This window comes from Oryx dammah, unplaced genomic scaffold, assembly GCF_014754425.2.
Source record: "Oryx dammah isolate SB20612 unplaced genomic scaffold, SCBI_Odam_1.1 HiC_scaffold_9, whole genome shotgun sequence".
In the NCBI taxonomy this organism is placed as follows: domain Eukaryota; kingdom Metazoa; phylum Chordata; class Mammalia; order Artiodactyla; family Bovidae; genus Oryx; species Oryx dammah.
The window spans coordinates 44,715,546-44,732,436 of record NW_024070193.1 but is presented as its reverse complement, the minus strand read 5'-3'; the positions used below and the strand labels follow the sequence as shown (position 1 = coordinate 44,732,436).

The window sequence follows — 16,891 nt, the reverse complement described above, 5'->3', positions numbered from 1 at the left end:
ATCATAAAGAATTTCAAATGAAACAGTGTTCTCAAACTGAGTATGAATGTTGTACAAAAAAGGAGCTCTGGTGTAAACAAAAGTAAATGGTCGTCTATACCATAGATCTTCTTAAAACCATTTATTATGCCAAAGGGTTTTAAATCTCCCAGGCGTGTGGTAGAGACAGGGCAGCCTTTTCAGGTTCATTTGCTGATGGCACACTTCTGTACACAGCTCCTCCAGTACTGTGCATCAGCCTGAGAAACCCTGAGAGGGGAGAGGGGATGGGGAGTCTATATTAATTTTGACAGTGATTAGGAGAGAGAGCATAGTAGCTAGAGGAAGCAAGAGAGCCAAGCAAAGGTATAGCTTATTAAAAAAAAAGACTTCTAGATGTCAGATACAAGGTACCAGTGGAGAGAATGGAGCTTGAAAGTCTTGAGGAGCTGGGAGGAGCCCCAAAACCAGAGCCTAGAGTCGGTATGGAGAGGATCAAGAACGGAGTGTGATGGTGAGAGCTGTGGTTTCCATTCTTCTTTCTGTACCAGAATTGTTGAAGTAGTTTATCAGAAATGTGGTGTCTGAACCCTGTCTCTGAGACTGCTTCAGCGGTTCTGGGCTGCATCTTTACCAAACACTTCTGGTGAGTCCAGTCGAGGTGGGCCATAGACTATACTTAAAAATGTGAAAATGGTTTCTCACCCTTTCTAACATCCAGACTCGGGTGAAAGGCTGAGAGGTGAGGTGCAGAAGTAGCCCCTTCACTCTTTTTCTTTGCCTCTCTCACTTCTCTCGGGGCTTCCCTGGTGGCTCAGATGGTAGAGGATTTGCCGCCAATGCAGGAGACCTGGGTTCAATCCCTGGGTCAGGAGGGTCCCCTGGAGAAAGAAGTGAGAACCCCCTCAGTGTTCTTGCCTGGGAAGTCCCATGGGCAGAGGAGCCTGGTAGGCTACCTTCCATGGGGTTGCGAAGAGTCAGACACGACTGAGCAACTAACACCACTTCTCTCAAAGAATACGTACACCTACTTTATTAAAAAGATTGAGGCCATGAGAGCACTGGAGGTATAGCTGTAGCTTCCATCTTTTTGATAAAGTAGGTTATAGGTTGTCTGACAAAGGTGGGGGGAGGGCGGCTGGAGAGGTTTGGAGTCTGCAAGTGATTGATGTTTTGTGACTCACCAGGCTCTTGACTTGGGTGGATTAGCTCTGAATACTTCACTGACTTGTCCCAGCAATTGTTAGTGGCCTGTTCCAGGGAACTCATCTGTCGTCCTGCATGGTCTCAGTGTTTTGTTCTTCACCTACTCACATTTCACAATCACGTGTGCCCATGTAGGCCTAGTTTGTGGCCTATCCTGTGGTGGAACTTGAATTCACAAATGGCCATTCATAAGTATGCCTAGTGCCACAAAGAGACCAGAGAAGTGACCGCAGAATGGATCTGTCTGAGGAGTTTGCCAGATGTTCTGTATTCTTTTATGTGATGGTCAGTCAGGTGTGGCCCACGCGAGAAGACATAGGAGAGGCTCAGAGAATAAAGTTTAGTATACTCACAGGTCCTGGAGCAGGGTCGCTGAGGAAGGCCCACAGACCATGCCGCAGGTTCTGATCAGCTGGCAGAAGACATGCATGAGGGGAACCCCAGGAGGGAACCTTTACTGGGTTCTGGGTTCTGGGGGAGAGGCAGGCAGCTCAGGGTGGGCAGCTTAGGAGGGACTGCCTAAATTATTTCAGCAGGCTCTAAAATATCCAGGTGGTTTCTAGTTATTTGGCACTTGGCCCTGGGATGACTAAGGCAGAGGAACATCACCTCCTGGGATGTGAAGGCCAGACAGAAGAGATGTGGCTCCATGTTAGTTCGCATATAAAGGGGTGGTCCCAGCTGAGTCCTTTGGTATCTCTAAAAATAAGTGAACCCCAAGAGGCAGTCTCTTCCCAGCCAGAACAATTTTTAGGAGGACTTCCCTGGTAGTCCGTTGACGAAGACTGCACAATCCCAATACTGGGGGCTCAGGTTCGATCCTGGGTCAGTGAGCTAGATCCCACTTGCCACAACTAAAGATACCAAATGCTGCAGCAAAGACTGAAGACCCCACATGCTGCAACAAAGACCCAGTGCATCCAAATAAATAAATATATGTTTGTTTTTTTAAAAAAGGTTTTCAAATGTGTCAAATATCATAATATGCAGAAAATTAAAAATATGTAACAATTCACAAAGAATACTTAATCTGAATTTGTTCTTATCTTGGTGTTGATGTTGCCATTGAAGGTAAAAAGCTGGTGTCATGAACCTGTGGAAAAGCTGCCTTGTGAATAAGTTAGAGTGGAAAAAAAAAACATACTTCCACACTCCCCAAAGGAAATTTGATAATTGTATGATTAGGGACTTAGGGTCACTTGTTTTGATTTGGAGGAGGATCATTTTTTGTAAGAGTTTTTTTTAGAGGTTAAAACATCCTTCTTTATCTAACAAAAAAGTATATCTTCTGTGAGGCTTGTTCCTTACTCTTCCTAGTAAATTATTTTCTGTGCAAGCTGCAGTCTTTCTTAAATGGGGGAGAATCTGAATATGAGCATGTTTTAATAGAGGTGAGAGTGTGATGTACACTTATCCCCCAGAATCATGCATGAGATTTTTCTCTCTTTAAGTGGTGAGACTGCATTCAAAAACATGACTATCCCTTATGGATGGGCAAAAAGGCCAATGCTCCAGCGGATTGGTAAAATGCACCCTGACATTCCAGTTTCCGTGATCTTCGGTGCCCGATCCTGCATAGATGGCAATTCTGGCACCAGCATCCAGTCACTACGACCACAGTCATACGTGAAGACAATAGTAAGTGTGTGGTGCTCAGTTGCATGTGAAGTCTGTTCTATTACCTTTGCTTTCATTGAGCTCTCCCCTCATCCCTGTGCCTTCACATCGAAGCTATACCTGCAGTCTTGGTCAGAGACCTGTAGTCATGTGTAATGGGGTCAGGGTTTGATCCAAACAAATCTTCGTGTCCAGACAGCAAATCGCCATTCTTGGGGCCTTGTCAGTCCTGGAGCCACAGCATCTCTAAGGTGGGAGAGACCAAACAAGGGACAGACAGGTCCAGTAGCATCTCTACCACCTCCCAAGGCTGCACATTCTCACCTTGGCTAGTGTTTCCGTTGGCCCTACTGTTAGAGATCAACCTAGAATGTTATTTTTGCATCTTAAAACTTCAGTAAGATTCACTGGATTTTCTCTTTATTCTCAGATCCTTTAATACTAGTCACTGAGGATTAGTACTGCTTTTTCTTCCCTGTTTCATTCATGTATAGCCGTTGTCAGTTTCATTGCTCAGTGTCTTTAAGTGTGTAAAAGCATTCTTAAATGCTTTCACTTGCTGACCACCTGACCGCTTTTGGTTTCCTAGGCCATTCTTGGAGCAGGCCATTATGTGTATGCAGATCAGCCAGAAGACTTCAACCAGAAAGTGAAGGAGATCTGTGACACCGTGGACTGAGCACTCTGCAGATGATGTGGGAAAGCCACATAGCCGACATGCTCCTCAGCAGTAATTCACCATCTGTGACGCAGAGTAAGGAAGCTGATGTGAGAACCAGGCAGTCTTCCTGACTGTACTTTGCACATGTTTTCTTTATGAAGCTGCTCACACATTTAAACCAGTTAGTGCCTTCTAGAGGAATGACTTTCCTTTCTCCTACACAAAATCAAAATATACAAGAGTCTCCAAATCCAGTAACTGTAATAAAAGGTTATTTGTCCCTCTGCCATACTGAAAAACTGTAATTTTTCAACTGAAATTTTTATTTCTATCTAACTTTGCTAGGTCCGGTACTTTTTATATTGCCATCTATATTGCCGATTTTAACAAGTGATATTCTGAGTTTATTATTTTATATACTGCAAAGGTGCACTTTATTTTCCTTGCTTATATATACCATGTCCAGTAACTGATAGAGTTACTCAAAATTCACTGTTTCTATGTAAAAATTTGTTATTTTCTTAGAATACTTCACTTCGTTTTTGAAATGGAGTGGTGAGACAGGGTTTTGGTTAGGAAGATGGGAACTGATTTCTAGTATTGATTTCTCTGAGTATTTCATGTACTGAAAAACCTTAACTAAAAGTCTCTCCTTTTTTTCCCCATTAATACTGTTATTCTTTTCTGTGAGCCAGGATTCAGCAGAAGGAACAGATTCCCTCACTGAGGGGACATTAAGACTATTACCTTCCAGTAAGCCAATCATATATTTTCATCTAACTCTTACAGACAGGTGCTAAAACTGGGTTATATTTTTACCACTAAAATATAAAAATTGGTGCCATTATGTCTCATGGCACCAGAAGTCAGCTAATATTGGGTGTTTTTTTTTTTGGAAGAGTTTTGTGTTGATTAAATAACTTATATACTTGAAGTTATATGACAAAAGTTCTGTAAGGTTGATTGAACTATGCACCAGTAACTACCATCAAGTGTAGCACTTTCTTGCTATGTTACTACAAGGGATGCTTCTCTGAAACTGTGAAAAAGCTCCACGTGGTACCTGGCTACTACTGAGAAGACCCTCTGCAAAAGAAAATGGCAGAGGTTGGTCACCAGCAAGGCATCTTTGCCTTCTGTTTTGCTTCACGTTGCTGGTCTAGGAAAAAGATGGTTATGTAAATAAAAATGGTGAACTAGAGCAAACAATGACTTCATGGTTTTGATTATTGCATTTGAAAAATGATCAATTAGTAAAGTTTTAGCTGTTAGGAAATGAAAGGTTGTTATCACTGTTGATGAACTGTGAGGAAGACCAATTATTCTGTTTTCAACATTATCTTCCCATACAAAAAAAAAAAAAACCAGCAAATTTTACTGAAGCACAACAGATAGCTTCCCAGTGAGCAGTTTGTGTCTCTGTTTTGGGATGGACTAGGAGAAGGAAATGGCAACCCACTCCAGTGTTCTTGCCTGGAGAATCCCAGGGACGGCGGAGCTTGGTGGGCTGCCATCTGTGGGGTCGCACAGAGTCGGACACGACTGAAGCGACTTAGCAGCAGCAGCAGCAGGTTAGGACAGAAGGTAACAGGAGAGCTAACCCTAGCCTGGAGAATAAAAGTAGTGTTTACTTTTTAGATTCAGAACTATTAATGGTGCAAATAATGTGGGTTATTTTGGTATTTTTATTTGACATACTCTACAGTCTCTGTTCATTTTCCTTTGCTGGGCGAATGGCAGTTTTCAGTTGTCCAAGAAGGTTTCTGCACAGGAAATGTGGTCTTAACCCTTAGAGGGAAGTTACCAGGTTCACTTAAATGAGGCTTCTGGCCACTGATATTCCAAGTGATTTAGGGAAAAGATGTACCCAAATGTCAAGTGTAACTTATCTTCCTACTGACTGATTTTGCTTTCTTTGAAAATTATTGTCATAATTCTTTTTTTAAAGGTGAATTTTACCTTGGGCTGTTGTGTAATTTTGTGAAGATTGAGCTAGCACAAAAGTTCCCAGTCCTTGAGTTCCTGAAAATTCAGTGGGTCCTAAATGTTTTCTTTTCTTAAAAGAATCTATTTCTGCATTTGACCTTTGCTACATCATGTACAAGGTACCTTATTTTACAGAAAAAAATGTGACTGTGATAGTTACAGTAGGACCAGTGTGTGTTTTCTTATCTTTGGTATGGTCCTGTTGGTTTATACTAGTTATCATAGGACCATGGATGCAGTGAGTGTTGAGGAACACTTGTCTACATTCTTCCCTTGTGGGCCTTCCCTTGTGGCTCAGCTGGTAAAGAATCCACCTGCGATGCCAGAAACCTGGGTTTGACCCCTGGGTTGGGAAAATGCCCTGGAGAAGGGAACGGATGCCCACTCTAGTATTCTGGCTTGCAAAGAGTCAGACATAACTAAGTGACTTTCACTTCACTAGTGTCTGGATTCTAAGGGAACGCTGTTCCACCCCTGGCTTTACCTGTATCCATGTGTCCACTAGTATGATTTCTATTTTCTTCTAAAACTAATTTTAAAACAAACAAACTCTAGTTTATCTGGAGTTGGTTTTAGAATATTATCTAGAAGTACTTTTGAAATTTGTCCATTCATATACATCGTGTATTTATATTTAAAGGGCATACTAGATTCCAGTTAAACAAGTTTTTTCCTACATAAAGATATTGTAAAGAATAAATAATAATAGCCAGAAGAACTCAAAAAAAGAACAGTGCAGAAGGAGGGATAACTCTACTAGATATTATATCACACTATAAACAATGGAGGAAAAGTCCAGGAATTTAGTGTATGATAAAGGAATCATATTGGTGGAGAAAAAGACTTTAAAAAGCGATGTTGAGACAAATGTCGTTAACCATATGGAAGATAATAAAATTGAATCTATTTCTCATACTGTACAGAAGGATAAAATCCGAATGGATTAGAGACCCAGTTGTAAAAATGAAACCTTCTAAATAACTGGAATAAAACGTACCTGAATTCCTTTGTGACCTGAAAGTGGGGAAAACATTCCTGTGACTGAAAATCCAGGAACAATAGAAGGAGGAATTTATATCTTTAATGAAAGAGTTTTGGATGGTCAAAAAAAGCAAAGTTAAAAGTAAATAATAAAGTGGCAACAAATATTTGCAGCATTTATCACAAAGGGCTGATCTAACCCTAATACATAAAGAATTTCTAAACTTTGAAAAGAACCAGAAAGAATGGGCAAAAATATATGGACAGTTCACAGAAAATAAAATGCAAATAAATAGCTCTTAAACACATGAAGATACACATAAAAAGAAAAATGCAAATTAAAACCACCAAGATAACCTTTCTTCCCTGTTGAATTGCAAAAAGTGCAAGTTATACAGTGCACTCTGTTAGTGAGACAGTGAGGAAACAGGCACTCCAAACAGTACCAATTCCTGTGGGTGGAATTTGTTAAAAACTCTCAAAATTAAATATAAGTTTATCCTTCAACCTTACAGTCTCACTTCTAAGTATCTGTCTGAGGTGTACTGGTAAAAATATGAGTCGGTATACAAGTAAAGCTCTTCATGACAGTGCTATGTATAACAGCTGAAGAGTGGTATCTGGAGGGGATCGATGGAAGAAACATGGCAGATTCACACAGTGGAATACTGCACAGCTGTTCTTTAAAAAAATGAGGAGCATCTTTAGGAGGAAGAGGGAGAAAGCTTCAGAACCACCCACCCTTCCCCCCCACCCCCAATGGAGACTCATCTCAGTTGGTCTCTAGTCTTATTTTTAAGGATTCTGCTGTTGAATGCCTGAAAAGGGTGGTGAGTTGGCCTTCAGGTTGTACCGACTTTGCTAGCATTGCTAACCAATTGTTGCAGGCTCTGAAAATACAGTCTTGAACTTCTGCCCCTTCCCTCCCCCCAAAAAATGCTATCCTGGAGTCATCTTCAGAGAAGAGGAAGTGAAAATGAAGAGCAGGAGATTGTGTTACCTGATTGTGTAAGAAAGGAGACAAATGAAAAAATAAACATGTATTTGCTTCTATTTTTTTAAAAAAAGGCAGTGGTAGGATTAGTTACACTAGTAACTAAGAAATCATTTCTCTTGGTGGGGTGTGTGGGGGCCTTGTGGGGATGTGGTGGCAAGGGGTAGGGAGCCGGCCAGAGGTGGCACCTAGATCTGTATCTTGTTTTATACTTTTTACTTTGGAACCCAGTCAGTGTTTTCTGTCATTTAAAAAAATCAACTCTTAAAATGAACTTAGGGAATTTCCTGACAGTCCAGTGGTTAGGACCTGGTGCTTTCACTGCTGTGGACCCGGGTTTGATCCCTGGTCAGAGAATGAAGACCCACAAGCCTCGTGGAGACCAAAAAAAAAAAAAAAAAACCAGCTAAAACTTAACTATCTATGAAGTTGGTTGTGTAACCACACATAGAAGAATTAGTTCAAGCAATTACAAAGCCCAGCATTTTGTTTGCACTTTTCTAATGGAATATATCCTATAAACTGAAGAACTACAGAACTGCATTTAGTATTTTTTATTTTCAGCAATGATATTGGTATTGTTATTCTAAAACTGTGTATTTACATGTGATAAAGCAAATATTATGTCGAAGGAATTAAGAGCCAAGGTTTTTTGTACAAGGAAAAGATACAAGAATAAAATCAAGTAAAAACCCGGAATTGTATTTTTCACTGAAAATACCAGCAAAAAACAGTGATCTATTTTTATCTTCCTAAGAAATGCATATTGCATAGCTTTACCCGTTGAAAAGGTCTGGTAGCAATCAGAATCCAGGAGCAAGGCATACCCTAGCACCCAAACTGTCCCATTAAAAGGGGCAGGGAAGATTCAAGATGAGGTTGGACTATCTTGTGTCTGAAAGCAAGGAAGCAGTAAGAGTAAGGTGATGTCAAAAGGACCCAGGAGCCAGCTATAAGGAGCTTCCATTGGCCAAAAGTGGAACAATTTGAACATCAAAAAAATAAATAAATAAATAACAGTTGACATGAATCTATAAAAGTCCGTGAGGTCATAATAATGCATTAGTCATCTCAAGACTACTAGTGCACCAACTTAGTATTTTCAAAATTGTTGACTGGAAAAATGAAGTATTTATCCTGACTTTGTTGTGTATCAGATTAACTTGATAAGAGAAAGTTTTTCACTGAAGGATCATAACGAAATGCCAGAGATTTGACAGGATTAGGAAATCACCCTTTTGTCACCTGTAGTGAAATAATGAATTTATGCTGCTGAAAGTATTTGGTAAAAAAATTTATGGGGAACGCCAATAAAGATGGCTCAGGTTGATAACATCTGAACCCAGTGATCAACATTTAGTGTTACTAAAAAGGAACAGCCAGAAGTTGCATGCCTCTGACCTATTGCAATAGGAAGAACCCAACACCAGGCATGAGGAATTGTCCAAAACAAAGTTGAACCGCAGTCTGAGCAAGCCTTTTACATCTGAGGATCAATTTGTGAAAGCACGGGATACTGAGGACCATGTTAAACAACAGGCTTAATCCAGAATGTGGAAATAATCCACTTTCTTCAGCACACTGAAGGCATAAAACAAAGATGGTGGTGGTAGAACTTAAAAGTTTGGAGAAACTTGAAGGACTTGTTTGGATCCTGATTTGCACAGAACCAACTTAAGACATTTTGGGAATCAAAGAAAAATTTAGGACAGTTGGATATCAGATGACATTTCATGGGGTGAAATAGGTATAGTGACTATGTGCTGTTGTATTTTTTTAAGCTGTTATTTGTTAGAGGTACATATTAAGTATTTGTGGTTAAATTTATAACTGGAATTTACCTGAAAATATTCCAGAAAGAAAAAGGCAAGGAGCAGGAAGTAGAGAAAATCAGCAGCATGTTATGTTGAAGCTGAGTGACAGATACATAAGGGCTTATGTATTTCAGAGTTTATTATTCTATTTCCTTTACTTTTATGCATAGTTGACAATTTCCATAATAGAAATTTACAGAACAAAAGAGAATGGAAGAATGGAGTAGATTGGAAGTTGCCAGTATAGACAACTTTGTTTTTAGGAGTAAAGAAAGAGCAGAAAAAAAGGAGTAATATCCGGAGGAGGAAACCTTATGATTAACTCTACAGAGGAGGGATATGATGATGCAGAAAAGGATGGTTAGAGTGATGTATTAGCAAAGCTCAGGGCAGTTAGGGACTCTCACATACTATTGGGGAGACTGTAATAGGTAATCACCCCTTTGAAAAATAACTTACAATATTGGGTTGGCCAAAAAAGTTCATTCAGTTTTTCTGTAGGATGGCATAGAAAACCCCGAACAATTTTTTTGGCCAACCAAATATACCATAAAATGATATATGCCCCATACCACTTGATGAAGCAGTTTTGTTTCCAGTGTCTAGTCCCACAAATACACCAACACCAGTGTGCAGAGACAGCTATCAGCTGTTCATTGCAACTTTGTAGTGTGAAAAATCTGGAACTGAATATATGACTGTTTTAGTTCCACACTGGGGTATTTATATAGTCTTAAAAATGAGGTAGATCTCAATACATAACATGTATCAAAACTTACTCATGTTCTATAATTTGCAATAACTTACTCATGTTCTATAAGTTGGAATAAATGAAATATATGAGGTAGATCTATCTATAAAGTGACAATATGAAAAATTTCTAAAATATCTTTAATGAAAAAACCCAAAGGAAAACCCCCCAAAATTCAGAATAGCATTTCATATATATATTTATTTATTTATTTATACATATGCATATGCGTGCATGCTAAGTTGCTCCAATCGTGTCCAACTCTTTGTGATCATATGGACTATCGTCTGCCAGGTTCCTTTATCCATGGAATTTTCCAGGCAAGAATACTGGAGTGGGTTTCCACGCCCTCCTCCAGGGGATCTTCCCAATGCAGGGATTGAACTCCTCTCCTGCATCTCTTGCCTTGGTAGGGTTCTTTACCACTATCTCCACCTGGGAAGCCCCAGTGTACATATACATTCATAAATACATATATACAGAATATACTTACCATGTACTCATATATATATAGACTTTTTGATGAGTTTGTTAATAATAGTTAGCTTTGAAGAGGACAATTCCTTGTCATACATGTTTTTGTAAGTTTTGAATCCTTGTGCCTTCCTTATGTTTTAATAAAAAGCTTGTAAAATATAGAAAGGCATCTTGTTTACACACAAAGCAGGTAGGAAAATAACTGAAGGGGCCTACTGGCTCAGTGTTCTGTGTGGATGTGAGACCCAGAGTGTAGGGAGAGGGCCAGGTGTTCAGAGTATGAAAAGCTGTAAGTCTCAGTCATTTAATTGTTGAAAATTCGACTATGAAGTTGTAACAGGCCTTTGTTTGCCTTTAGGTATTAATAGAAACATAGCCCCAACATGAAACTGCCCTCTTAGCTGTCTTTTGCATAAACATGTTGAAAGGGGGACTTCAATTAGAATATCTGTCTCCCTGTATATAAAGCTCTCCCTCTATTTCTGTCTCTTCCGCATCTCACATGCACCCCCTATTTCTCCTGTTACTTCCTCTAAAAACTCTCTAGGAAAAAATGTTTAATATTATACTTAGAACTGGTTAGAATGTCTTTTTTGGCTAGAGTCTGGCTTTTAGGATTACTTGATGAGCCCCCAGATTTAAAATTGAAAAACACTCCAAAATAAATTCATTTATTTATTTATTTTGGCTGCTCTGGTTCTTAGTTATGGCAATCAGGATCTTCAGGCTTTAGTTGTGGTGTGTGTGACCTAGTTCCCTGACAAGGGATTGAACTTGGTCCCCTTGCATGGGGAGCACACAGTTTTAGCCACAGAACCATCAGGGAAATCCCTGAAAAACATTCTTATCAAAGTAGTTTACTAAATAAATGGGTAAAGAATTTTATTCCACCAACTATTTTAATCCTTAAAATAAATTTCTATATACTCACTTAAGGCATAGACAGTTTTCATGACGTGCCAGTTAATTGTCTGAAAATCTAAATTAACCTAGGCCTTTTTCCTTATTGAACAGTGCATCCATTTTGAGAGAAGTGTTGCTTAGCTGGCAGATGTGAGAGCTGAGAGTTCTAAATCAGGTTTGTTGCATTGTATGACTTGGGACACTTGTGGAGACGGGTTTGAAAAGCTGAATGACTGGCCCATGTCCTCCTCGGTAAAATTAGATGTATTAGTCACAATGACCAGGAGAAGGGGATAGGTGCATTACAAACATCACTTCTGTGTTTGTTGTGTTCCTTATGAGCTATAGCCTGGTTTTTACCTGTGAATGTTTTTATTGCTGCAAGTTACAGCAGTGGAAGCGATTAAATATTGTGACCAAGACGACAGACGCGAATGACTGGTATTTCACCTTCCTGTGCCAACCATCTTGCTATATTTCTGCTGAGCTATGGAAACCCCAACACATCTTTAACTTACATCTATTCAAGTCTTGAACATGCTGCTTTCCATGGGGTGGGTGGGATCAAAGAGGAAAAGCTGGCGGAGGCAGGAGGCCTCGTGCTGACCTGTGGGAGACTGCTGAGGGGCAGGTGTCCTGTCCCTGTGTGATGGGACAGACCATGAAGGTCTTCAGCGATGATCTGAAGGAGGGAAGCATCTCCTCTGTGTCTCCCCATGACCTCGCATCTTCACGTAGCCAGCACCAAAAATGTAGGTAGCTGACACATTTCTCTTGGCAGACAGATATTGCATCTTCAGGTGCAGTCTTTTCAGCAAATACCTGAGCATGGGGTGCAGACTGCGTCAGCTCTAGAAACAGCGAGGCTGAACCTCTATGCTTGAATCATTGAGGATGCTTGTTACAAGCACGGAGTTGAGGCTCTCCGCCCAGGAGATTCTGATGCTGTTGATCTGTGGGTGGGCCTGGGAATCTACATTTTAACACCCCACCCCCACCACGTCTGACATAGGAGGGTTGATTTTTTTGTTTGGTTTATTGTTTGATTGGATTCAGACCACTACAAACATTCTCTCCTGGTGACAGCTGAAATCTCAGTTCAGTTGTTACATCCTTAGCTATAATCTGGACCTGGCAACCAGCTGGAAGTTTGGACAGAGATTATATACAGACTTTAAGGCTCCCTTCTCTGGCTCTCCCCTTTACAGAATTCCCCATCATTTTGCAGTGACCATGGTTTCCAACAAAGGTTTGTATAGTCAAAGCTATGGTTTTTCAAGTAGTCATATACAGATGTGAGAATTGGACCATAAAGAAGGCTGAGCGCTGAAGAATTGATGCTTTCAAACCGTGGTGTTAGAGAAGACTCCTGAAAGTCCCTTGACTGCAAGAGGATCAAACCAGTCCATCCTAAAGGAAATCAACTCTGAATATTCATTGCAAGAACTGATGCTGAAGCTGAAGCTCCAATACTTTGGCCACCTGATGGGAAGAGCCAATTCATTAAAAAGGACCCTGATGCTGGGAAAGATTGGAGGCAGGAGGAGAAGGGTACGACAGAGGATGAGTTGGTTGGATGGCATCACTGACTCAATGGACATGAGTTTGAGCAAACTCCAGGAGTTGGTGAAGGTCAGGGAAGCCTGGCGTGCTGCAGTCCATGGGGTCACAGAGTCAGACACGACTTAGTGACTGAGCAACAACCATGTTTGCCCTATACTCTGCTCTCTGGCTCTTGAAGCCAGAAAGACTGCTGGTTGTCTACCAGAGTCCTGGGTTGTTTCAGAGTTCCTCAGGCTAAGAATTGTGAACATGCTGTTCTCTCCATTCCAAGTATCAAGTCCCTTCCTGACTCTGCCTGCCTGTGTTTCTTCTCTGGTGCCTTCAGGGAGCTGTTTCTTGGCCTTGTTCAGTTTATAGTGGTTACAGATGGGTGCATTGGTCTCCAGTCGGATCTTCCTCAGCTGTCCTAGAAACAGAGCTCTTGGATCAGACTTTGAGATCATTGTTGTCTAGCATTCCTTTTGTACAGCGTGGGACCTGGCTAGGGAGAGGCTTCCATCACTGCAAGACACACTTGCATCTTATTTCTGTAGTTAGTCTATGGAGAGTTCACTTTACTGCAGAAAGGTCAACAAGAATTAGCCAGTGCAAGAAAAGTGGTGTGGGATTTACACTGCTTTTAGAGAATTTGGCCCCAAACCTAGCTGAGATGAAAACCAAATATAGTTTGCAGTCAGTATCCCATCTGGAAATTGTCATTTCTATGTCATCTCCCTAAAGCAGCTTCCTTTTAAACCTTTCTATCTTTAGCTTTTGTGGGCCTCACACACCTTGCTTACCATGCCCACCAGTGGCTCCAGAGCTTGCAGCCTTGGCCCTCCCTAGAATCACATTTCTCATTCTTATGGTTGGAGCCATGCTGACTCCTTGTCATCTAATAGCCACAGGGCTATACATTTCTACCAAGCCAGAAAAACCAAAATGCTTGTATTTTTGAGAAATGCCAAATTCTCAGAAATCAGGAAGGTTCTGACAACTTCAGATGGTAAAGTACCCCAGTATTCTGCATTGCTCAAAACCCCATGGCACCAACTGTAGAATAAGATTAGTGACATCTTTTTAGTCTGAAAGCACAAATCTTGAGGGATGAATGCTTTTAAACTTCTGCATGGCTGATGAACACGATTCACAACTCCCTAAACCTAACCCATAACAACTCTAGGAAGTGATGCTCTTGATACATTCCCTCCATAGCTCCAGTCCCTAATGCTGATAAAGAAGGAATCTGAAAACAATAAGCTGGCTCTACTGAGGAGTTTGTTTACTATTACAATGGAATTTTTAAATTAATATAACATGGAATTCTGTGACTCACAGTCCTGTGACCTGTGAATTGGAGCTGACGTCCAGCTGACCCTTCTTTGGCCTGTGGGGACAGGAGCCAGCCATTAGCGCAGGTGTCACACACACAGCTATTGAGCAGCCACCACTGTCAGAGATACGAGACACAAGGAAGAGGAATGAGGCCTGAGGGCTCAAAACGGATATCATCAAGACTTGCACGTAAAGCCCTGGGTGTCCAAAGATAAACCCATCCTCAGCATTCAAGCAACTGGCATTCTTAGCACACTTCCACCCTGCTCTTTATAATCTGATGTGTGGCTCAGAATTCCTTGTAAAAGCCAGGGTTTCCTGATTCCTAATCTGTTTGCTGGAAGAGAGACTGAGCAGCAAGGAGCAGCAAAGAATAGCTTCATTTTAAACATGAGCTTTTTATCTTTTTATTGCAACTCAAACCATCATGGACTTGGACGGAGCTCCCAAGAGATCCACTCTTATGGAAAAGCAGTAGGTCCTCTCCCTGTAAACCAGCAATTAAAAGAATGTTCAACGGCGGCGACCCTGTGATGAGCTTGGCAGAGAATATACAATTGGGAATCTGGTGGGTTTGAGGAATGGAAAGATGGTCATCAAAAATACCTTATCTCATCCTAACTATCAATTCTGGGTACCTCACAAAATTTTGGATTTCCCCCTATGGACAACAGGTGGATGTGGAAGTATATATGGAGAATGTGGAGGATGGAACCAGGTACATCTGAAAGGTGTCTCCATAAACCATCCCCACTTTACCAAGGAGTAAAATGAAGCTCTGAGAAGTTAAGGGACTTGCCCAAGATTATATAGCTCAAGAGTGGTCAGCCAGGACATTGGAAGCAAAATAGTCTCATTCCCTTTAGAGCTTTTGTTTTCTTTAAATTTGGACTTCCTTCTGCATATTGTTGCCACCTATTACAAATAATGTGTGGATTTGTCCTGCTGTGTGTTTGAGTGAGCAGGATCTTTACAGAAAAGTACAGACACCACAAAGGTAATTTGGTCATCTAGCTAAGTTTTGATCTAAATCTCACGAAACTTCCTTCTCCCATGAGCCAGAAGTACAGAGATATTTTCAGAATGATTACAAATTTCTCTGTGTTGGAAGGTGCGCCAACAAATGTTGTAACAGTTCAGGCCAAATTCGATGCTAACAGAGACTCCAGTCAGGAAATTGAGCAAGGTGTACACTCTCGCCTACTAGGTCATAAGCTCTTTGGGAGTCTGTTTCTGCTTATCATTATTTGTGTTCTTTTGTTAACTATACTTTACAGTAAACATGTTGCATTGTTCCAAAGAGAGAGAGACTGCATCTGGCCTGGGGGGGTCAGGAAAGCTGAAGCAGAAGGTGGCATAAGAAGGAGGTATGCAAAATAAAATTAAGTAGAAAAAAAAAACCCACAAAAAAACAGAAGTTGGTGCTAAGAAGCTGGTGTTTAAATACTATTCATCCTTCATGAGAACTAGCATTTATGGAACACTAATAATGTGCTAGGAGCTTTGAGACATTTAACTTGTTAAAGCAGACATGCCTGGTGCCGTGCACACATGGCTTTTGGAGGGTCAGCTTCTACTGGCTTTGGCTATCAACTGGTTCACCTTGACCTTTCTTCTGAGGACCACTGTTGGCTGATGGGAAAACCCTTGCCTGGAGATGTAATCTAGAAGTCAAAGTTAAGGAAATCTGACAAAGAGATAGAAAATAGGGGAAAATAAGTGATGAGGGCTATGAGTATTGGATTTCCCAGGTCTGTCTGCCATCTAAGCTTCCTTGGTGGCTCAGTTGGTAAAGTTGCCTACAATGTGGGAGACCCAGGTTCAATCCCTGAATGGGGAAGATCCCCTGAAGAAGGAAATGGCAACCCACCCCAGTGTTCTTGCCTGGAGAATCCCATGGACAGAGGAGCCTGGTGGGCTGCAGTCCATGGGGTCACAAAGAGTTGGACTCAACTGAGCGACTAACACTTTCACTTTCATCTTCCGTCTAATAAACATTTCAGAAAGAGGAGCTTTAAAGTTTTTAAAAATAGAGAATAGAAAATAGCTGGTTTTTTTTTTTTTTTTTTTTTTTCTGTTTTTTTAAAAGTAAATTGGTTTGAGGTGCCCTCAGGTGGCAAGAAGCAGTAATGGGGGAAGAGACACACATGGCCATCACCTAGTGAAATTTCATCCTCTTACAGATGCCAGGGGTCCTTGGCTAAGTATAAAGAGAAAATCCTACACGTTTCCTCGAGGAGACATAACACGTGAAGTTTCAACAAACAGACTATCATCTGATTGCTCATCTTGAAAATGGGAACTGTCTGCACAATTCAGAAGGAAATTGATGCTGAACCTAAAATTCTATGCCCAGTTTACTGAGAACAAAGTAAATGTGAGAACAAAATAACAGTCTTCTTGAACATGTAAAACTCCAGACTGGACTGGATGTATAATTTGTGGGACTCAGAGCAAAATGAAAACGTGGGGCCCCTTATTAAAAAATATGAAGACTTTGAAGATGACAGCAGCAGACCATTAAACCAAGTGGTGGGCTCTTCTGAATGCAGAGTCCCAGGTGACTACCTGGGTTTGCAAGATCATGATGATTCCCTGGACACAGAAAAAACTTACCATCTATGAGCTCTTTCTGGAAAAATGAA

The 16,891-nt window shown here is 40.9% G+C and overlaps 1 protein-coding gene across 1 annotated transcript in view; it reads left to right on the top strand.

Moving 5' to 3' along the window:
• ABHD5 (abhydrolase domain containing 5, lysophosphatidic acid acyltransferase) overlaps positions 1-8,426 on the top strand; it is a 51,570-nt gene extending 43,144 nt beyond the window's left edge. The window contains exons 6-7 of the mRNA XM_040246146.1: positions 2,637-2,823; positions 3,392-8,426. Of these exons, the coding sequence (XP_040102080.1) occupies positions 2,637-2,823; positions 3,392-3,481 (277 nt within the window). The 3' untranslated portion in view covers positions 3,482-8,426. The remainder of the gene's footprint in view (positions 1-2,636; positions 2,824-3,391) is intronic.
• Positions 8,427-16,891: the final 8,465 nt, after the last annotated feature.